This window comes from Cotesia glomerata, linkage group LG3 (assembly GCF_020080835.1).
Source record: "Cotesia glomerata isolate CgM1 linkage group LG3, MPM_Cglom_v2.3, whole genome shotgun sequence".
Taxonomy (NCBI): domain Eukaryota; kingdom Metazoa; phylum Arthropoda; class Insecta; order Hymenoptera; family Braconidae; genus Cotesia; species Cotesia glomerata.
Genome location: NC_058160.1, coordinates 8,995,062 through 9,017,649, shown reverse-complemented (window position 1 = coordinate 9,017,649; position 22,588 = coordinate 8,995,062). Strand labels below are relative to the sequence as shown.

At 29.9% G+C, this 22,588-nt stretch overlaps 3 protein-coding genes across 3 annotated transcripts; all 3 read right to left on the bottom strand.

The window, feature by feature from the left end:
• Positions 1–2,812: 2,812 nt before the first annotated feature.
• LOC123260530 (putative odorant receptor 71a) lies at positions 2,813–5,200 on the bottom strand. Its single transcript, XM_044721669.1, has 5 exons — positions 4,555–5,200; positions 3,613–4,008; positions 3,341–3,545; positions 3,121–3,276; positions 2,813–2,960 (listed from the first exon to the last, which is right to left on the bottom strand). Exons 1-5 carry the CDS (start codon positions 4,917–4,919, stop codon positions 2,919–2,921), a joined length of 1,164 nt encoding a protein of 387 aa, XP_044577604.1. The 5' UTR covers positions 4,920–5,200; the 3' UTR covers positions 2,813–2,918.
• Positions 5,201–5,580: 380 nt separating this feature from the next.
• On the bottom strand, positions 5,581–7,151 carry LOC123260512 (odorant receptor 2a-like). Its single transcript, XM_044721636.1, has 5 exons — positions 6,709–7,151; positions 6,181–6,588; positions 5,902–6,106; positions 5,684–5,839; positions 5,581–5,622 (listed from the first exon to the last, which is right to left on the bottom strand). The coding sequence occupies exons 1-5, from the start codon at positions 7,068–7,070 to the stop codon at positions 5,581–5,583; spliced, it is 1,173 nt and encodes a 390-aa protein (XP_044577571.1). The 5' UTR covers positions 7,071–7,151.
• Positions 7,152–12,933: 5,782 nt separating this feature from the next.
• Positions 12,934–22,588, bottom strand: LOC123260506. Its single transcript, XM_044721632.1, has 9 exons — positions 21,985–22,588; positions 19,810–20,202; positions 19,335–19,539; positions 18,986–19,141; positions 18,005–18,384; positions 17,478–17,867; positions 13,270–13,474; positions 13,052–13,207; positions 12,934–12,990 (listed from the first exon to the last, which is right to left on the bottom strand). The coding sequence occupies exons 1-9, from the start codon at positions 22,341–22,343 to the stop codon at positions 12,949–12,951; spliced, it is 2,286 nt and encodes a 761-aa protein (XP_044577567.1). The 5' UTR covers positions 22,344–22,588; the 3' UTR covers positions 12,934–12,948.

The window sequence follows — 22,588 nt, the reverse complement described above, 5'->3', positions numbered from 1 at the left end:
TACTATACATATTTTTTATATATCTCGACATATATTTTTTTTTTATTTTTTTTTTTTTCATGGGGGCTCTTGATGAGTGTATCATTGAGGTGAGCTTCTATCTTTAAAATTAATAGTTATATATGAAAAATATATCAAAATGCATGTGGGTACTTAAATGAAAGCTCTTGATGATTATAATATCAGGATGAGCTTATATCTTTAAAAACGTCAATAGTTAAGAAAGTACAGTGCAATTTAACAAAAGTCATTATTTAAAAAAGCAAAATTTTATTTATTTACAGTTCACAACTCACGGCAGTCACATAGTGATTGCAAGGTTGCTAGTTGTAATTATTGAAGTATACAAACCTTAAAAGACCGTTGTGATGATCAATCCATTCTGCGATAAGTGTATTGCATGCATTTTGCACGTCATTAATGTCGAGAGTCTTATCATTAGATATCAATTTCTTTATGTTCCAGATTATTTTTCCAAGCCGGTGTTCTAAAACGCACACTTGAACAGAAACGCACATCATCATTCCAATGTACGTAGTGTCAAATCCAACGTGAATATACGCGCAAATAAAAAAGGTTATCAATTGAGAAGCTGCTGTAGCTTGGAAAATAATCGGTTTTGAATAATTGTAGGGAATCCATGCCCTGTAAGGCAAGACATCGGGAAATTCCATCACTGACATTTGAGTCGATAAAATTCCTGAGACGCCGAAAGTAATGGATGCTAAATAAAAATATGTTATATAACTTTTTTGAGTTTAGTATCACTGTTTAAATTCATGAGAAAAAAATAATAGACCTGGAAAAAATAGTTTTTTATATCTCGTTCTGCAAGCAATGCACCGAAAAACTTGATAGATATTTTTTGTAGAAAATTAAACGCTCTACAAAAAAGGTCTTGCGTGATTTTTCGATAAAATTACTTTTTTAAACATATTTGTTTGAAAAAAAGTTTGGAAAATCCAAAAGTGCACGCCTCATAATCTCATTTTTCACCATAAAATTGATTAAAATAAAATATAAAAAGCAAAATAATAAAAAAACAGAAAACTCTGCTATTATTTAGTAGCGCTATAATTCTAAGGTAAGGAAAAAAAATACTATAATAAAATGTATAGATAGATATACAAAAAAATACACAGTCATATATTTGTTTTTTATAAATAATAATTTAACGACAGTAAATTGAACGCTCATATTAATTGAAAAAGTCCGTCGTGTGTTACTTTAGATAATAAAAAAAAAATTATTCTGGTAGATCATTTTTTCGAGCAATATTATTTTTTTTTATTTTATTTATTCAATTTTTATGTCAAGGCAAACTAACCGAATGACAATAATGTACATAATTTTTATAATAAAGTACACGTATAACAATATTAAATATATAAGACTAACATCATCATATTTTAAGGAAGTTAATAATTTTGAATGATTTAATAATATAGTTGCAAAATTCAATAGTACTGTACTATTTATAAGAATGAGAACAACAATAGAATCAATGAGCAATATTTGAAGCTAATTTTTTCAATGGTAACATATTAGATACTTTAGTAATTTAAAATGTAAATTTTTGATTTTAAATTTTTAAATGGCTTGTTTGACATTTATAGTACATTTTCTCGTTCTAGTTTCACAAAAAATTCAAAAGCTTTATTTTTGAAGGAGTCTAGGATGAGTGATTCTATGACTTCAGTGGGTAGCTCTTTCCAGATTGAAATTGCAGAGATTACAAATGAATGCTCGTAGATTGTAGTCGAGAAATTTGGCATTTTGAAAAGAATGTTATTAAATTTCGCTGCAATTCTGTCAGATCGTTTTTTAATTTATGAAAATTAAGTTAGCCGTCATCTAAAAATTTTTAGAATTTTTTTTATTGAAAAAATTGTTACAAAAGAAATTTTTTTAAAAAACTTCATTCGTAAAAAACTTGAAAAATTATAAGTGCAATTTTAAAAAAATATTTTCTAGATCTAATTTAATAAATAAAAAAAAAAATTAAAAATTAAAAACGTCGATTAACTTTATAGTATTATTGTTAATTTCAGTATAATTAGTAATTCCAAAAGAATTGCCCATTTAACCCCAAACGTTCGATATGTCTACTTTTACTACTTTCCTAACATAAAACTAAAAATCATTGCTTTGAGTATATTCAAACATACCATTTATTTATAGTTAACAAATCTGATTTGGTTGAAATATATCATTGTTAGCACCAAAGAAATATTTGTTAACTATAAACAAATCTAGATTTCATTCAAATATACTGTAACTTTGTCTCAAATAAATCAATTTATTTGTATCAAATAAATATTTCTTGTGATATTTAAATAAGGGATTTATTTATAGTTAACGAGCCTCATTTCATTTAAATGAACTGTTTTCTCAGTGTAGGAGAAATTGCGGCAATAAGGTAAATTTTGAAAATTTGAAAGCAAGTTTGTAATACTGAAAATTGCAGAAAAGAGTTTGAATTATTGAGAGAACAATTTGGTGAATTTTTGATTTAAGGCTATTCTTAGGTTTTGTTACTTTGTCTTACAGTAGAAGGGGCTAGTTGTTGATAGAATTTTACTGAGACAACAGTTCCGTTTGAGACTTTATACTTAAAAATTATATTCAGTCTGTCTTGATTAATATTTTAGTCGGTTCTTGTAAGAAGATGATAAATCTTCATGATTATGGTAAGTTTTTTTTCTTGTTTTATTTTTTTTTTAAATATTGTCCGGAAAATTTTTTAGATTTTTAAATCCAGTGAAGCTGAACAGTGAAACTAGTAAAATATAATTATTTTCACTGACAGTAATCTATTCTAAAATATAATATTTATTTAATAATAAACAACAGCTACATAAAAATGACTATTAATTTAACTAGCGATAGATTCTGCTCAATTTCCACAGTGGAGTAAATCACTGAAGAAGATTATAAATGGAGTATGATAATTTCATCACCTGAAGATAAAAATCGCTGGTATTAAATGAAATATAGAAAAAGTGACAAAGCGAAGCAAGAAGAAATAAAAAAGTATTTTTTAAATTATTTTTTGTTTCGGCGCCTCGTTTTCTTCTTACTTTCTGATGATTAATATCAAAAATTAAAAAATTTGCTTACATGTTTAAGTGATTCGAGCGATAGAGTTACAAAATAGCCCGATTTAAAGACGACCGGCTTCATTGTTTTTGAAATAATTATCGAAATTGATTTTTGAAGATAAGTATTCAGGTAAAACCATTCGATACAGTAGACAGAGTAATTGAGATCGTCGAACTTGAATAATAATTTTTTGTATTAACAAAATTAATTGATGGTTTTAATTTTATTTCAAGTATACTTTGAGTGTAACTTGGTGAGCTGATATGCAAAGAAGAAATATTTGCATTATCGTTCCAATTAATAACACCATTTCGCTCATAAATACACCGGACAAAAACGGAACGTTAGAAATAGTGTAGACACAAACGCAAATTTGGGTTGAACTCAAGCAATATTGAAGAAATATTGATCCGGAAAAATTTTCATACATATTTTGAGAAAATCTGAAATTTTTATATCAGAATTTTTTCATTAAAAAATTATTAATTGTAATTATTGAAGTATACATACTTTAAAATGGCGTTATGATGATTAACCCATTCTTCAATAAGCATATCGCATATATAAACTTCATCTGTGCTTAAATTCATGTTATTGTTTTTTACTAATTTCTTCATGCTAGAGATTATTATTTCAAGGCGATGTTCTAGCACACTTATTTGAAAGACGACGCACAGCATCATACGAAGAAATAGAGTATCAAAAGCAACGTGAACGTACGCGCCGTTAAAAAAAGTAATTAACTGAAAAGCTGCAGTTGTCTGGAATAAAATTGGTTTTGAATAATTGTAGGGAAACCATGCCCTGTAAGGTAAGACATTTGGGAAATCCATCACTGACATTTGACTAAATAAAATTCCTGAGGCGCCAATGGTAAATACTGCTAAATAAAAAAATGTTATATAACTTTTTAAAATTAAGTATCATTGTTTAGAAAACCGGACCTGGAAAAATTTGATAGAAAAAATTTCACATCTAAGAATTAAATAAAATTATTTATGCATTAAATTTAGCTGTTGCTTGATAATTTTTTTTAAGAAACAAATTTGTTCTAAAAATTATTTTTAGAAAACTGTATTTTTTATTTTTTTTAATTTCTGCATGTCAATTTAAAAAAAATTTTTTTTTTGCTATAATTTATTTGGTACAAAAATTCTTTAATTTATCCAATATCTGCTAAATTAATTTTCATAAAAAATTTCACATGTAAAAATTAAAAAAAATTATAACTGAAAATTTTTAGAAGGATTTTTTTTACTGTAATTAATTTATTATAAAATAAAAAAAAAACTTTACAGCTGTTAGCTAACTTTAGTATCATGAAAAATTACTCTTTTAATTAAAATTATTCTATTTAATCACAGAGTTTATTTTTTTCCAGGTTTTTTATTATTTTCTCAAACCACTAATTATTTTTATTAATTTATCAAAAAATAAAATACATTAACTTACTTGGAGATGCTGATGTATTTCTTCAGAACATTTTTTTCATCCTGATCCTCAAGCTTGAATGGTTTTAATTCCAAAAGTTTAATTCCTTGTAAAATCATCTTCCGGTTCAACATTATCCCAACGACTTTTCCGAACGCGCCAAGCTGGCCCATTATCTTGGTCAAGCCGTTTGTTAAATCGTTGACTGAACTGCTGTTTGTTACTATATCTACAAACTCAGTTAGAATAAAAACAAAATTAGCAAATGCAACGAAGTAAGTATAAGAATTGTAAAGGAGAGACTTCCAGCCGCGCCAATCGATGGGTCGCCAGAGACCGACCAGTGTCAGTATGAAGAGACTATGTGACAAGACAGCAGTAGTCATCGTATTGATTCTAATGAGAACAAGAGTGCTTGCTGGTTGTTCTAAGGCTGAGTTTGCGGATGAGAAGTCTCTGTTCTTAGCTTCACTTGCTAATTAATTATTCATTGCGAGAATTTAGAATTCAAATTGAAGCGATTATCTATAGAAGAAATTGCGGCGATAAAGGCCATTTTGAAAATTGATTTTGGGAAGGCTGAAAATTCTAGGAAAAGATTTGAATTATTTAGAGAACAATTTGCAGAATTTTAAATTTGAAGCTATTGTTTGCTTTTGTAATTTTGTTCTTAAATTGAAGAGATTAGTTGTCGATAGAATTTTACTAAGACATAATCTGAAATTTAATGTTTTTTTTTTTATGTATTTTATAATATAGTTAGTGTACTTAACTTTGTATGAGAATCATCTTCACAATCAGTACTACTCGGTGAAGATAAATTTTCTGATAAAATATGATGGGATTATCAAGTTCTCTCAAAAAACACATATTCAACAAAGTATATCTAATCTTTATTTATAGCTACACGTATGCAAATAACAAGTACAAATTACAACAATATTTCTTTATACACTTTTTCTGTAACTATATAAAAGATTTATAATTATTATATTTTTATAAATTTTCACAAAATTTTTGAGATAAGAAACTTTAAAGATGATTTTCTTATTGAAGAACATTGTAAATAGAGTAAGATAACTTCATGACCTAAAAAATATTAATTGTTATTCGTTGAGATGAGATACTTTTAGTAAAAAAATAAACTTACATTTTTGAATGATTCAATAGATAGTGTTACAAAGTAACCAGACATGAATAATACAGGCTGAAATGTTTTTAACCCGATAATAATCATAGATTTTCTTGCATTTATACTCAAATTAAACCAATCTGTGTTGTACATCCCCTCATTGAGATTTTCAAACTGAATTAAAATTTTAGTTTTTTTATTTTTGGAATTAACTGAACGTTTATTTTAGATTTTACCTGAAGAGTCAATTGGTGCGCCGACGTACAACACATAAAAATTTGCAATATTAAGCCTATAATAAAAACCATTGTGCTTACACACTCAACATAGTCCATCGGAATGCTTGAAAAATAATAAACAGCTCCACAAAGCATTATTGAACTCGAGCAGTATTGAAGAAATACCGGCTTTGAAAATATTTCGTAAACGTAATCTGCAAAACTAAAAATAAATTATTATTATTATTATTATTATTATTTAAATTATTAAAATTAAGTATGAATAAAACAAAAAACCTTAAAACAGCAATGTGACACTCAACCCATTCAGTAATAATATTCCTTTCAGCAATTTTTGTATTTTGATTTACAGAACGATTAAAGTTCAATCTTTCAAGAGCTTTGATGACTTTATCGAAGCGATATTGCAAAATCTTAGTTTGTGCTGATATATACATCATCAACCCAGGAAACAATGTGTCAAAACCGGCATGTGTGTATGTGCTAATTACAGAATTAAAAACCTGCTGGGCTGCGGTAATTACGTAAATATTTTGCTTTGAGTAATTGTAAGGCAGCCAGCTGCTAAAAGGCAACACACCAAGTACTTTAGCTTCTGGAATTCGCGTTAGTAAAATTCCTATTACTCCTATAGTTAAATACACAAAATAAGAACGGGTTATAAGACTTTTTGGAGAATCCTCTCTTGTTCAAAAATTTTCAATTTATTAAAATCAGTAAAATTATTTATAAAATACACTGTAAAAATTAATAACTTAATAATTTTTACAGTGCAAAAAAATGAATAAAAAACATTAGACTTACCTGCTGATGTGTATATACTTCTTGCGAATGTCTTCTTCGAATTGATCACGAGGCTTGAAAGGTTTTTCCTCTAAGCTTCTGAGAATTTCCAAAATTTCATTGCGGTTGAACAGAATCCCGACTATTTTCCCGCAAGCAGTGACCATCACCAGCAACATGCTCATGTTATTGGTAAGTTCATTAATTGAAGTGCGGACCAGAAGTACGCCCAAGAACTGGGACAGCGAAAACGCGAAATTGGTGATGACCACGAACCGACTGTAGGCGTCATAGAGGACACACTTCCAGCCTTGCCATTCAACGGGTCTCCAAACCCCGATACAAGTCAGAATAAAGAAACTTTGTGGCAAAATAGGAGTCATTTTATTGATCAGTTAATGTCAACTGACGAAACAAAGGTAGAAAAGTTATTCTGAATCCAAGAAAGGGTGACTCTGTCGCCAACGCCACTCTTTCTTATTTATTATTCAATTTCATCTAATAATAGCCAACTATTTATAAACTAAATTGCCATAATTTTCGTTGGCGATTTTTAATTTTGATGCAGAAAGGGGAAGATACTTTGTTCTATGTATTGATAGTCGTAGAAAAGGGTTTGAATTATTAACTTGACAATTTTGAATTAAAAATGAGTACCTGGTGACTATTGTTCGGCTTGAAAATAGTAAGTGGGGATTAGTCGCAGAGAAAATTCAGTGAAGAAAACAACTCCTGTTAGAAATAGAATATTATTTTAAGTTGTTAGTTATCTATAAAGTGAAAAGAAATCATTTTGAATAATACTAGTCTTCATTAATTTTTTTAATGTGTCAATCAGATGTAATTTTTAAAGTCTTAAAAATTTATTCATTCAATTCTAAACAATATTCATTTGGATCTCAAGTTGATTGTTGGAATACATTTTAGATAGTGTGAGACAATTTGTTGTGCTGGCAGGAGCGTTCTACAGTTAAAAAGTAATTAATCAAAAATTATTGAACAATAATTGACGTTGAAGTAGTACTGAGTCTTGTGTACGTGTATTGAGTAATTTGTAATTGATATTAATTATAATTACATGCTGAGTAATTGTAAGAATAATTCGCTAAGTATTAAGTCAGTAACTGAACTGTGTTTTACTTTAAATTGTTCGAATATTCAGGCGGCGATTTTTCTAATGAGTGTACTGTTACATTGTTAATAAATTTATTTATTTATTTATTAATGAGTAATTGCCACTGTTTTTTCAGGTTCAAAATACTACATATCGAGGTACCCAGACTTTCTTTTCGGCGCATAGCCAACCTGTGGCGCTACCCTAGCGGTTTTGTAAATGCTGAAAAAATGTCGCAATTATATAGTATTAATGCGGTATTTTTTCAGCATTTTTTCGGTTGTTTTGGTCAGTTTTTTTATCGAAAAATTACGGAACATTTACCGTAAAAATGCCATACATTTACGCTAAAAATTTAGAATATTTACGCTGAAAATGCGGCATATTTACGGTAATAAGGCGGTAAAATGATTGTATTAAAACCATATTTAAAAAATTGTGTAAAATTAAATAACGCTCGGACTGGGATTCGAACCCAGAACCTCCTGAGGACATGTCGGCTACTCTACCATTTGAGCTACCCAGTCTATACCACATTGTTTTTTTGCTTATTCTATAAACATTAAGCCACACCGTCCATCTTACGATAAGCATATTTAAAATTAAATAATATAATTATATATGTGAAATAATATAACTTTTCGATTTTAGAAAATTTGCAATTTTCTAAGTGAGAAATTAAAAATTGAAATTAAAATTAGAATATATTTACTTAACATATGTATTATTTTATATTAATTACTGCTAAATACCTAATTAAAAAATAATATTCTACATATTTTTTATTCAAAAACAGTATTTATTTTTGCAAAGTAGCGATGGAGAATAAAAAGCAAAATTTAAAATTTTTCATTTTATTCATTTCTAACATAGAAGTGAACTAAAATAAAACTAAATCTTTAACAATTGTCCATTATGTCAGAAAATATTCGGCAAAATTACTGTATTATTACGGTAATTATTTGGAATTTTTTGGGTAAAATTTGGGCATTAATGCGGTAATTGTATAGTATATTTTTGGTAACTGTACAGCATAAGTGCAGTATATATACTGGATAACTACAGTATAAAAACTGGCCAAAACAACTATAGTTTAACCGCATTATTACCGAATTATAACGGTAAATATACGGCATGAGCATAAATGCCGAAAAATTACGGTATTTTTACGGCATTCTCAAAACCGCGAGGGTAAAGTCGCCCAAAGTCGCCGCGATCAATTCAAATTATAAAAATTAAATAAAAATTTTTTTTTCAAATCTGGTTTATTGAGAATTATAAAATTATTATCGTTAAACAAAATTATAAGTTAGAATACAAAATTCAAGTAAATTTTATGAAGTGAAATTTTCATCATAAAATTAGTTTAGATAAATCAACATATATGTTATATTAGGGTGTCCGTTATTTACCTATTTGGTTTTTGACTTTGCAGTGCCCATTAGATTTTTAGTTCGTGACCTAATAAAAAATATCAGACCCATATAAGCCCTTAATATTGATATTGAACCGTGCCACAAAGACGATACATTTCTCATTTAAATAACATGGGGTTTTGGCACTTTTTACAATTAATTTTTTTTGTTTCTATGTATAGAACGTTCAATTTTTGACAAAAATACTTGTTTGCCATTGCCATATATGGATTGGCATAGAAATAAAAAAATTAATTGTAAAACGTGCCAACCCGAGTTGAAAAAATTAACTTATATGAACTTAACTGCTATACTAAAACAATTGATTTAAGCTCATGTAAGTTCATTTTTTCGACTCGGGAAAACCCAAAATTATTTAAATGGGAAATATATCGTCTTTGTGGCACGGTTTAATATCAATATTAAGGGCTTATATGGGTCTGATATTTTTTATCACGAACTAAAAATCTTAGGGGCACTGCAAGGTCAAAAACCAAATTGGTAAATAACGGACACCCTAATATTATATATATTCATGAAATATAAAATTAGTTTAGATAAATTAACATATATTGTCATCGTAATATTGTGATTAAATCACTTAGGTAATCACACTCAGTCATCAGCATTAAATTATTATCTTTCTCATTCTAAAAGTGTGCAATTATACGTTTTGAACTGAAAATCATCACAAAGCTTATTAAAATTATTCCACAAATATTTAAATTAACATAAACATGTCTAAATTTTAAGTAATATTCATGAAACATAAAAACTGTGATAAAATTTTTTGTAGTCTTTATTAATTTTTATAAAAATAATGAAAAAAAAATTTCGTTCTGTTGTTTAATTTCAAAAGTCGCCTATCGGCGACGAGTCGCCTTCATTAACATTTTAGTCGCCGAGCCTTTTTAAAAGTAGCCTAAATGGCGATAAGTCGCCGCATCTGGCAACCCTGGTCGAAAGTACGGGATTCCCGCTGCGATTTCACGGCAGAAAGACCCACTTTGATGCCGTGGTCCAGTCGCACATGCGCTCTACGACGGGGAGCCGAAATAATGTATTCATGCACTGACAACGAGACTCGAGGCGGCAGAAAGTCCGAAAGTCGCTAGTCGCGCTCACTCTATAACTTATGTTTATAAGCCTAACCTTACTTGTGATTGTTATGAATGTCTCTATCTTGTATGAAAATTAAGTTAACCGACACTCAACAATTTTTGATTTTTTTATTAATTAAAAATTAGAACTAAAAAACTATTTTTAAAAAATTCCACGTATAATTTTTAAAATTTCCTCCATTTGAAAATTTTTGTTTTAATTTTTTTAAAATTATTTATCAATAAAATAAATTATAAAAAGTTTCAAATGTCGGCTAATTTAATTTTCATGTCTTGTTATGTGTTAATGATTTTAGGTTGAAACTAAGTCAATTATACACTGAGAGAAAAATATGGTCAACTGAACTAGGAAAATCTAGTTAAATAGCATCACCACTATTTAATTGCAGTTCTTGTACCTAACATTATTTATTATATTGAACCCCAATAGATAGTTACTTAAACTATTTTCAGTTAAATATCAGCTTGATAGCCATCTTGATTAACTTTAATTCAAAAAACAGAAAAAATAATTCGGATAGCTCGGACCGGGAATCGAACCCGGATCTTTTGGTTACGAACTAAGGGCTCTTCCAGTTTAGCTATCTGAGACGTTGTCCGTAAAAACCTTTCAGTCACCTAATATCTTTTTGTTTAACACGATAACATAAACATATTTATTAAAATATAGTCGATATAACTATTTATCAATAGTTACTTAAACTAATGCATAGTTTGAGTAACTACAAAAAAAAAATTCAGAAAACTATATTTTCATAATTGTGATGTTATGATTCAGTTAACTATGCACTTTTCTTTCAGTGTAGAAAATAAATATTTATTTTAATGAAATGAGACTTGTTTAATAGTTAAATTACCAAAAAAAACGAGAAATATTTTTTATTCTGATAGATATTCTCAAATAAATAAATTCATTATTGAACAAATAATTATTTGAAAAAATACACAAACAGATTTTTTTCTTAATTTTTAACTTCCCGCTAAGAAAATCGAAGATTTTCCAAAATCGGGAAGTTATTGTTTTCACCCCGTTTTACAAAAATCGAGTTTTCATCGAATCTCGACGTTTCGAGGTCCTAGGAAGCTTCCCTGACTATTTCCGCGATGGTGTCTGTATGTCTGTATGTATGTATGTCTGTATGTATGTATGTATGTATGTGTGTGTGTTTTTTTTTTTTTTTTTTTTTTTTTTTTATAGAGGAGGTAAAATACATTTACGTATGCCAGGACTTGGTGTTGGAGCCAGTACTAGATGTTGGTGCCTGGGTATGTCGGACTTAGAAGTCAATATTATTTTGCAACAATACCGACTAAACATCCTCCTCTCTCCTTTCCCCAAAGATGTTACAGGGAAGACTGGATCGGGACCGCGTTAGCATTACTTCGATCCAGTCCATGTTGTGTCTCACGACACCTACTTCTTGTTACTACTGGTTTCTAATCCCTTTCTGCAATTTTTTCGTTTAAAAGGCGCTGCGCGTAGGCTGCGACAGCTGACCAGTTTTCTTCTTTTGTGATCATGCAGGTTACCAAGCTCTCAGGGGAGAGCGTTGTGCCTATTGTTTCTTCGGTGCTGATTCTGTCGTCCTTCCACCGATCACACTCGAAAAACGTGTGCTCGGCGTTTCATTCATTCAAAAGTTATTGTGATTTGAAAATTCAAAAAATAGTGTTTTACCAAATTTCCACCAAACTTTTGAGCTCGAAGAGCTCAAAAGCATACAAAAGCTATTTTTTGAGCTCGGAGAGCTCAAAATAATACACAAATTGTATTTGTAAGCTCGAAGAGCTCTAAAACATCATAAGTGCAATTTCAAGCGTTTAGGTATAGAATAAGCGGGAAGTTGCAGGGATGGCCTTCAGAGTCAACCGTTTTCCTAATTTTTTTATTCTTAAAATCAGATTTAATTTATAATATATTTATAACTTTAAATTTATTTAATTAAATTAAGATCTTTTCTCAAAAGAAAGTAGCAATATGATGGATTATAAATTAGTATCTTTATTGACAGGTGTATTTGATGCCTGCCCCCCCCCCCCCCGACCAGCAGCTCTCGCTTCGCTCGTACCGCAAATCTCGGGGGCAGGCATCAATTTTTTTCAACGCAATCTTTTGCGTACTTTCGACCGGATAGCAAGAAAACTAGTATACACTACATGGGCAGAAATTTGAGAGCCCTGAACTGCGCGACATGATGCTCTCGGCTTCGCCTCGGGCATCATGACGCGCAGTGCAGGAATCTCAACTTTCTGCCCTTGTAGTGTAATATACTATTTTGCCTCATTTCGGCAACTATTTTTATTATTATACCCTTATTCATTCACACAATCAAAATATTTTTAATACTATTGTCAAGATGATTAAATGAAAATAAATTCCATACTTTTCAAAAATTTATTAAGTGTAATAGAAACGGAAAAAAACGTTAAAATAGTTTAAAAAATTTTCCTATCCGTCATGTATGAAACCTTGAAAACACTGTTACTTGTGAAAAAAATCCATTGATTGAGTCAAATTTTTTTTTAAAAACTCGTGCTCTTTTGGATTTTCCAAATTATTTTATCAATTATCACAAAATTTTTGAGATAAGAAACTTTAAAGATGATTTTCTTATTGAAGAACATTGTAAATAGAGTAAGATAACTTCATGACCTAAAAAATATTAATTGTTAATCGTTGAAATGAGACACTTTTTGTAAAAAAATAAACTTACACTTTTGAATGATTCAATAGATAGTGTTACAATGTAACCAGACATGAATACTACAGGTTGAAATGTTTTTAGCACGATAATAATTATAGATTTTCTTGCATTTATACTCAAGTTAAACCAATCCGTGTTGTACATCCCCTCATTGAGATTTTCAAACTAAATTAAAATTTTAGTTTTTTTATTTTTGGAATTAACTGAACGTTTATTTTAGATTTTACCTGAAGAGTCAATTGGTGCGCTGACATACAACACATAAAAATTTGCAATATTGTGCCTATAATAAAAACCATTGTGCTTACACACTCAACATAGTCCATCGGAATACTTGAAAAATAATAAACAGTTCCACAGAGCATTATTGAACTCGAGCAGTATTGAAGAAATACAGGCTTTGAAAATATTTCGTAGACGTAATCTGCAAAACTAAAAATAAATAATTATTACTAGCAACCTTTCTGTCACTATCTGACTGCCGGGACTTGTGAACTATAAATAAATAAAATTTTACTTTTTTAAATAATAACTTTTGTTAATTTGCACTGTACTTTTTTGACTATTGACGTTTTTAAAGATATAAGCTCATCCCGATGTTACACTCATCAAGAGCTTTCATTTGAGCACCTACATGCATCTTGATATATTTTTCATATGTACATATGGGGTATTCCATGCCAAATCGACCACTTTTGAACCCGACCTCTTTAGATTTAGCCGAAACTTTTCTATTCTTTTCTACCCTTTGAAAGACATTTTTGAGAACTTTTTCAAATTTTTTCATTAAACCCAAAAAAAGTTATGAATTTCCCGAAAAAGTGGTTTTTTTATTTTCAAATAGCCATAACTTTTTTAGACTTTGACCGTTGGGTACCTTTTTTTTCAAAAAAAATTTTTTTTTTTAATGAACTTTTCGAAAAAATACACAAAAAAATTAAATATGTTCAATTCTATAAAATAATCGGTTTTTTTTTAGCAAAATCATTATTTTTTCAAAGTTGGTTACTTTTTTTTTATTTTTTTTTTCTCAGTAAAAATTTCAATCAATTTGACAACTATTCCCGCTCATCCCGGGAACGGCCAATTTTTTTTTATATTTTTTTTTATTTAATAAAAAAAAAAAATTGGTTGTCTATAAAGTCGGTTTACGGACGATAGTTACTGGACGATAGTTTTACGTGATAACGTCATAAAGAAACATTGATGAAAAATTGCATACTTTTATGAATTGACTTGAATTATTATCACCGAATTATCATTATTTTGTATATAAAAATTTCAAAATTTTTAATGTTTAAAAATTATTTTAACAAAAAAAAGGACTTATTGATACATTGTTAATCAAAAATTGATACAATAATTTGATAATTGATATGATTATTATTATTTATAATTAATATTAATTATTTTATTAATTTATCGTTTATAATTATTATTAATTTATTTATTTATAATTGATATTATTTATTAACAATTATTATCATTATCAACAATAATAATCTGATATAATTAATATAATTTGTTTAAATATAATCACGAACAATTAGTTATAGAACAATATTCTGACTGCTTGCTTTGACGTTACGCGAAAAGATATATATGTCATAAGCCAACGCTTGGGCCTCTCTATCGTTTGTTTGATCGTGCCTCTCTATCGCTTGATGCGCGCTCTCACTTGCACGCACAGGCTCAGACGGAACGCTCAAGCAGAATGCGACATTTTTTCGTGAGCGCTGTCGGTGTTCATCAATTTATAAGACGTTATCACGTCAAAAAATTAGGAAAACGGTTGACCCTGAAGGCCATCCATGCAACTTCCCGCTAATTCCATACCTGGGCGCTTAAAATTGCATTTATGAGATTTTTGAGCTATTCGAGCTCAAAAATACATTCTATGTGTTGTTTTGAGCTCTCCGAGCTCAAAGAGATAACTTTTCTGTGCTTTTGAGCTCTTCGAGCTCAAAAGTCTGATAGAAGTTTGATAAAACACTATTTTTTGAGTTTTCAAACCGCAATAACTTTTGAATGAATGAACTGAATTTCACGCGGTTGGCTGCATTCGACGCTGATTTTAAGCCTCATAAAGAAGCTTGAAGTTTGGATTGATCAAACTAGAAATTTCGGAGTAATTCCAAAAAAATACTTTTTTGGGTTTTCTTTCCTGCACGATATCTCTCGAACGAGTCAACCGATTTTGACCGGATTAGCCGCGATCGATGTGGTTTGTCAAGGTTAAGAGCTGAATAGTTTTTGAAGTTGATCGATAAAGTCGTTTGGAAGTTATTCCAAAAAAACCACTTTAAAAAAAAAATTTTTTTACAGTTTTTACGGCGGTACCATGGGGGATCAGAGGATAGAAGAGAAAGGAGTTTAGGGTTTAGTGGGTAGGGGCGTCAGCGTCGAGTTTTAGTATGACGCTGCGTCGAGTCGCCACATATCCAGGCCAAACAGCTAGGCCTAGAATCCGTAAAAAGGATTCCCCCCCCCCCCTAAAAAAAAACACACACACACACACACATACAGACATAGTGACACCCTCGCGGGGATAATCAGAGAAGCTTTCTGTGACCTTCAAACGTCGAGATCTGATGAAAACTCGATTTTTGCAAAACGGGGTAAAACCAATAACTTCCCGATTTTTGAAAATCTTAGATTTTCTAAGCGGGAAGTTAAAAATTTTTTTTATTTTAGAAAATTTGTCAATTTTTTTTTTAATTAAATAAAAAAAATATAAAAAAAAATCGGCCCTGCCCGGGATGAGCGGGAATAGTAGTCAAATTGATTGAAATTTTTACAGTTTTTTCACTGAGAAAAAAATAATAAAAAAAAAATTAGGAAAACGGTTGACCCTGAAGGCCATCCCTGCAAATTCCCGCTAATTCCATACTTAGGCGCTTAAAATTGCACCAATGGCGTTTTTGAGCTCTTTGAGCTCAAAAATACAATTTATGGGTTATTTTGAGCTCTCCAAGCTCAAAGAGATTGTATTCCTATGCTTTTGAGCTCTTCGAGCTCAAAAGTCTGATAGGGATTTGATGACACTATTTTTTGAATTTTTAAACCGCAATAACTTTTGAATGAATAAACCGATTTTCACGCGGTTGGTGTCATTCCATGCAGTTTTTAAGCCTCATATAGAATCTTTGAGTTTGAATTGATCGAACGAGAAATTTCGGAGTAATTCCGAAAAAACTATTTTTTCGGTTTTCTTTCGTTCACGATATCTCTCGAACGAATCAACCGATTTTGACCGGACTGGTGGCGGTCGACGTGGTTTTTTGAGGTTAAGAGCTGATTAGTTTTGGAATTGAACCATCAAGCCGTTTAAAAGTTATTCTGTAAAAACCACATTTGAAAAAAATTTTTTTTTCAGTTTTTTGAAGATTTCTCAAAATCTATTGATCTGAATCCATTGGTCCAAATAGTTTTCAAAATCTAAGTTTGGTCAAGCCCTTTCGAATGGCACCAACCGCGATGAAATCGGTCAAGCCGTTCAAAAGTTATAAGCGGTTCACATGCTTTCACACACACACACACACACACACACACACACACACACACACACACACACACACACACACACACACACACACACACACACACAGACATACAGATGCCGTGACAACCTCGCGGGGATAGTCAGGGAAGCTTCCTGTGACCTTCAAACGTCGAGATCTGATGAAAACTCGGTTTTTGCAAAACGGGGTGAAAACAATAACTTCCCGATTTTTGAAAATCTTCGATTTTCGTAGCGGGAAGTTAAAAAGTGACCAACTTTGAAAAAATAATGATTTTGCTAAAAAAAAACCGATTATTTTATAGAATTGAACATATTTAATTTTTTTGTGTATTTTTTCGAAAAGTTCATTCAAAAACAAAAATTTTTTTTAAAAAAAAGGTACCCAACGGTTAAAGTCTAAAAAAGTTATGGCTATTTGAAAATAAAAAAACCACTTTTTTGGGAAATTCATAACTTTTTTTGGGTTGGATGAAAAAATTTGAAAAAGTTCTCAAAAATGTCTTTCAAAGGGTAGAAAAGAATAGAAAAGTTTCAGCTAAATCTAAAGGGGTCGGGTTCAAAAGTGGTCGATTTGGCATGGAATACCCCATATGTATATAGGAAAAATATATAAAAATGCATGTGGGTACTTGAATAAAAGGTTTATATAATTATAATCTAGTATATAATTATATATCTAGCGATAGAACATTTTCGGATGCAGCCTAAATACTTATCATCATAAATTGACTATTGGTGAGAATGATATGAAACCTTGAAAAGGCACAACTCCAGATCAAGACTTTTCCTATGATACCAAAATTTAACCATAAAAACCCGTTTTATCATATAAATACACTGGCCACAAAATTTTGCTTATTCTCTTAATAATATGGATTATTATTATTAAAATTAAATATTAAAGCAAAGTACCTTAAAACAGCAATGTGACACTCAACCCATTCAGTAATAATATTCCTTTCAACAATTTTTGTATTTTGATTTGCAGAATGAGTGAAGTTCAATCTTTCAAGAGCTTTGATGACTTTATTGAAGCGATATTGCAGGATATTAGTTTGTGCTGATACATACATCATCAACCCAGGAAACAATGTGTCGAAGCCGACTTGTGCGTACGTGCTAATTAGAGAATTAAAAACCTGCTGAGCTGCGGTAATTAAGTAAACATTTTGCTTTGAGTAATTGTAAGGCAGCCAGCTGCTGAAAGGCAACACATCAGGTAATTTAGCTTCTGGAATTCGCGTTAGTAAAATTCCTGATATTCCTATTGTCAAATATACAGAATAAGAACGGGTTAAAAGACTTTTTGGAGAATCCTCTCTTGTTCAAAAATTTTCAATTAATTAAAATTAATCAAATTATTTATAAAATACACTGTAAAAATTAAAAACTTAATAATTTTTACAGTGTAAAAAAATGAATAAATAAAATAGACTTACCTGCTGATGTGTATATACTTCTTGCGAATGTCTTTTTCGAACTGATCACGAGGCTTGAAAGGTTTTTCCTCCAAGCTTCTGAGAATTTCCAAAATTTCATTGCGGTTGAACAAAATCCCGACTATTTTCCCGCAAGCAGTGACCATCACCAGCAACATGGTCATGTTATTGGTAAGTTCGTTAATTGAAGTGCGGACCAGAAGTATGTCCAAGAACTGGGACAGCGAAAACGCGAAATTGGTGATGACCACGAACCAACTGTAGGCGTCATAGAGGACACACTTCCAGCCTTGCCATTCAACGGGTCTCCAAACCCCGATGCAAGTCAGAATAAAGAAACTTTGTGGCAAAATAGGAGTCATTTTATTGATCAGTTGATGTCAACTGACGAAACGAAGCTAGGAAAGTTATTCTGAATCCAAGAAAGGGTGACTCTATCGCTAGTCTTCTTTATTTATTATTCAATTTCATTTAATACTAGCCAACTATAAACTAAATTGCCATAATTTTCGTTTCCGATTTTTAATTTTGATGCAGAAAGGGGAAGATACTTTGTTCTAAGTATTGATAGTCGTAGAAAATGGTTTGAATTATTAACTTGACAATTTCGAATTAAAAATGAGTACCTGGTGACTATTGTTCGGCTTGAAAATTGTAAGTGGGGATTAGTCGCAGAGAAAATTCAGTGAAGAAAACAACTCCTGTTAGAAATTAAATATTATTTTAAGTTTTTAGTGTTCTATAAAAAGAACAGAAATCATTTTGAATAATACTAGTCTTCATTAATTTTTTTAATGAGTCAATCAAAAGTAATTCTTAAATTCTTAAAAATTTATTCATTCAATTCTAAACAATATTCATTTGGATCTCAAGTTGATTGTTGGAATACATTGTAGATGGTGTAAGACAATTTGAGTAGCTAAAAAAAAATTATACAACTCAATATTTATTGTCGACCAAAGAAGAAAATTTCAAGCTTACCCTTTTGAACGAATCCAGTGACAAAGTGGCAACATGACCGCAGCTGAATATTATCGGCTTTACTGAAGACATCATCATCATAGCAATGTGCTTTTGGGCGTTAATGCTCAGCAAAAACCAGTTTGTGTTGTACATTTCGGGACCTAGCTCTGCAAACTATTAGATCATTTTCACTATTTTTAAATTTTATTTAAAAAATAAATTAGGTTTGAAAAAATTGTATTAATAATTTTCTACTTGCATGATTTTGTTTAAATTTTTTAGTATTTATTTATTAGTGAAGAAAAATCGTAAGAAGTTTTTTTACTCTGTGCATTTTTTAATAATTTTATATTTTTGGTAATCACACCTCAAGCGTAACTTGATTTCCTGACATACAGATCACGAATATTTGGAAGAACATACAGAGGATGTAAACCAAGCAAGCGATGAATTCTGGAGAAAACGGGACCATTTGAGAAAGAGCGTAAACGCTGCTACAGAGGATTATGGAACTGAAGGAGTACTGGATGAAGATCATTGGACCAAATATGCGACTCATTGTTTCCACCATTCTGTAAGAAAATTATTTTTTTTTTTTTCATTTTAATCAAAAAAATTTATTGAAGATAATTCATACTAAATTATTATTTATTCAATCAAGATTTCTAAATTGATGATAAATAATTAATAAAGTTCAAACCAAAAATTTTCTTTAAATTTTTTAGAGCAAATTTGAAGTTAAAAATATTTTTTTTACAAAAAAATTTTTTCAAATACTTTTGGTCTGTGTTATTAATATTACTAATTATTGTCTAAATTATAACTTATGACTGATGACTTACTTCAAAATATCAATATGATACTCAACGCAGTCAGCAAACAATTTCTTCTCGGTAATTTTGACAGCCTTAGAATCAAGTGTGTCTTTAGAATAATCTTCTAGCTTCTGCAGAGTAACTCGGAACCTGTGCTTGAGAACGTTGACCTGAGTGCAAATTTGCATCATCATACCAGGAAACATCGTGTCAAAGCCGATGTCAACATTGGCGCTCAAAAAGACGGTGAGTAGCTGCTGTGAAGCGGTCAGCCAGTAGATCGTTTTGTTCTTTGAATAATCGTAGGGCAACCATGCTCTGCATGGTAAAACTCCTATCGGACGGTCTTCCACAATTTTTCCCAGGACAAACACTGTCACGGATACTTCAAAAAACACTGCATACAGCAAAGTATTAAATCTGATATTTTTAGTGATCTAGAATTCATTGTTTGGTATCAAAGGGCTACATATTTTCAGCAGAAATTCAGAATAAAAATATTAATAATTACTAGCAACTTTGCAGTCACTATGTGACTGCCGTGACTTGTAAACTATAAATAAATAAAATTTTGCTTTATTGAATAATGACTTTTGTTAAATTGCAATGTACTTTTTTAACTATTGATTTTTTTAAAGATATAAGCTCATCCCGATGTTACACTCATCAAGAACTTTCATTTGAGTACCCACATGTATTTTGATATATTTTTCATATATACATATATATAATATATATTTTAAAAATATAAGCTCATCTCGATGTTACGCTCATCAAGAGTTTTCATTTGAGTACTCACATGCATTTTGATATATCTATACTAATAAATGCAGTTCCGGTTTTTTTGTCCGGTTATACTGCAAAAATTACTGAACCGATCGGAATAATACTTATACCATAAGATGCAGCGTGTTTCGGAGAAGGTTTTAGCATATGATATGTTGGTGATTAGTATCCGGAACCTATATTTTTTTGACCTATAAATAATGAAGTTTTAATGTAACTAAATTTATTCTATTCGATTGTCATTTGTTCAAAATAAAATTTTTAATTCTATTGGTTATGTTTATATACTAGGCAAATTTCTTCACTTATGAGACCTGCAATTTCTTTAACTGAAACTTTCAATGCTCATTACAAATTTTTTTTGTTCATATCAATTATTATTCACTATAGTGATAGAAGGATTTAGTATGGAGTACTAAACTGATTTAGTAACAAAATTTTTATTCATTTATTTGGGAGAAACAAATATTTTGTACCCATCAATAATATTTGTTACAGCTTAATAAATGATTTCTCTATATGAACAAAGCCTTATTACATAGAAATAAATATTTAGTTCCACCAAATAATATTTAGTAACAGGTACTAAATATTTCTTTGGTAAGTATTGTCGGTAGATGGCTATGCTTTAATTCCAATGTTTATGTGATACATAACTTATTCACTAACTTAGATTATTTTATTCAGCTCGATTTTAGGAGATTTATTAAACCTTTAAAAACACACATGCTCCCAATAAATGTTTTCTATTTATGTCTTTTCTCAGTGGAGTTTAAATTTTAGTTTACATTTTTCAATTTGTCTATTATTGATTTGTTAAAAACTTGTTTAATTTTAAATTTTATAAACGTCTCAAACAAAAAAAATATAATTTAATAAGATTCTTCTCTTCATAATACCTTATATTTTTACTTAAAATTATTTATTCTAATTATTTTTATTTATTTTTAAGTTAGAAAGTTAGGTTACACGCTAAAATTAGTTAAAAAATTAATTTCATTGATACCAATAAACGATTTATTGAGTACCAATAAATCGTTTGTTAAATACTACTAAATATTTATTTGGTGGGACTAAATGGGCTTTAATAAACGATTTAGTACCTATTACTAAATATTTGGTAATTAAAGGTTTGTTACTAAATCATTTAGTATCTGTTACTAAATCTTATTAAATAGAACTAAATCCTTCTATCAGTGCAATGTTACTAAATTTCACTGAAAAAACCGTTTTTATCATATGACTATCCTGGCCACAAATTTTTTTTTATTTTCTTAATAATATAGATTATGTAAAAAATGATTTTGAAAATAAAAATAAAATGAAAATAAAAAATTTGTCAGTGAAGAAAAAAATTTTTTACCTGCTGAAAAATAACCCTTTAATAATAAAGAAGATATTTCCAATAAAATTCACCTGATAATTTTATTGAAGTTCTTGTGGATGATTTCTTCCTGCTGATCTTGCGGACTGAAAGTCTTTCCTTGGAAATTTTTCATCATTTCAATTATCGTTCCACGATTTTTAATTACTGTCGTAATTTTTCCACACATGCCAATGACTGTTATCAGCATTGAAGAATTGTTGAAGAAATCGAAAATCCCGTCGTTGAAAAAAATCAGCTCTACTGATTCGGAAAGAATGAATGAAACGCTGCTTAGAATAACTAGCAGCGTGTAGAAGTTATAAAAAACTCCTTTTATTCCTCGCCAGTCCATTGGTCTCCAAAGACCTACGCAAGTTAGTGCAAAGAAACTTTCCTTTAGTATAACCATAGTTGCTTTATGTGTGATTGAATCGATATGTAATGTCAGCTTGGAAGCTTGAAGAGATATGACACTGGTGGATGGTGAAGTGATACTGCTTTGTATTTTGTACTTTGTAATAATCGAGCTACTTAACTATTCAAACCTCGTTGACTAAAGCTCCAGTTTTTCGGAGAAGCAATTTTCTTAGAATCTAGAAAATTGCTCTTATTATGCTAATTGGGAAAGATTTATTATTTAAACTATAAGTTGAT

Bases quoted from the DNA above. Each gene is read 5' to 3' on its own strand.
- LOC123260512 (XM_044721636.1), bottom strand. From the start codon at position 7,070: ATGACTCCTATTTTGCCACAAAGTTTCTTTATTCTGACTTGTATCGGG. The intron at 6,589-6,708 runs GTAAGTCTAATG...TTTTTGAACAAG, and splicing joins AAGTATATACACATCAGCAG to AGAGGATTCTCCAAAAAGTC. The intron at 6,107-6,180 runs GTTTTTTGTTTT...ATTTATTTTTAG, and splicing joins TGTCACATTGCTGTTTTAAG to TTTTGCAGATTACGTTTACG.
- LOC123260506 (XM_044721632.1), bottom strand. From the start codon at position 22,343: ATGGTTATACTAAAGGAAAGTTTCTTTGCACTAACTTGCGTAGGTCTT. The intron at 20,203-21,984 runs GTGAATTTTATT...TAAAAATATCAG, and splicing joins AACTTCAATAAAATTATCAG to ATTTAATACTTTGCTGTATG. The intron at 19,142-19,334 runs GTGTGATTACCA...ATGATCTAATAG, and splicing joins GAAATCAAGTTACGCTTGAG to TTTGCAGAGCTAGGTCCCGA.
- LOC123260530 (XM_044721669.1), bottom strand. From the start codon at position 4,919: ATGACTACTGCTGTCTTGTCACATAGTCTCTTCATACTGACACTGGTC. The intron at 4,009-4,554 runs GTAAGTTAATGT...AATTTTAAAAAG, and splicing joins AAATACATCAGCATCTCCAA to TTATATAACATTTTTTTATT. The intron at 2,961-3,120 runs GTAAGCAAATTT...TTTTATCTTCAG, and splicing joins CGCTCGAATCACTTAAACAT to GTGATGAAATTATCATACTC.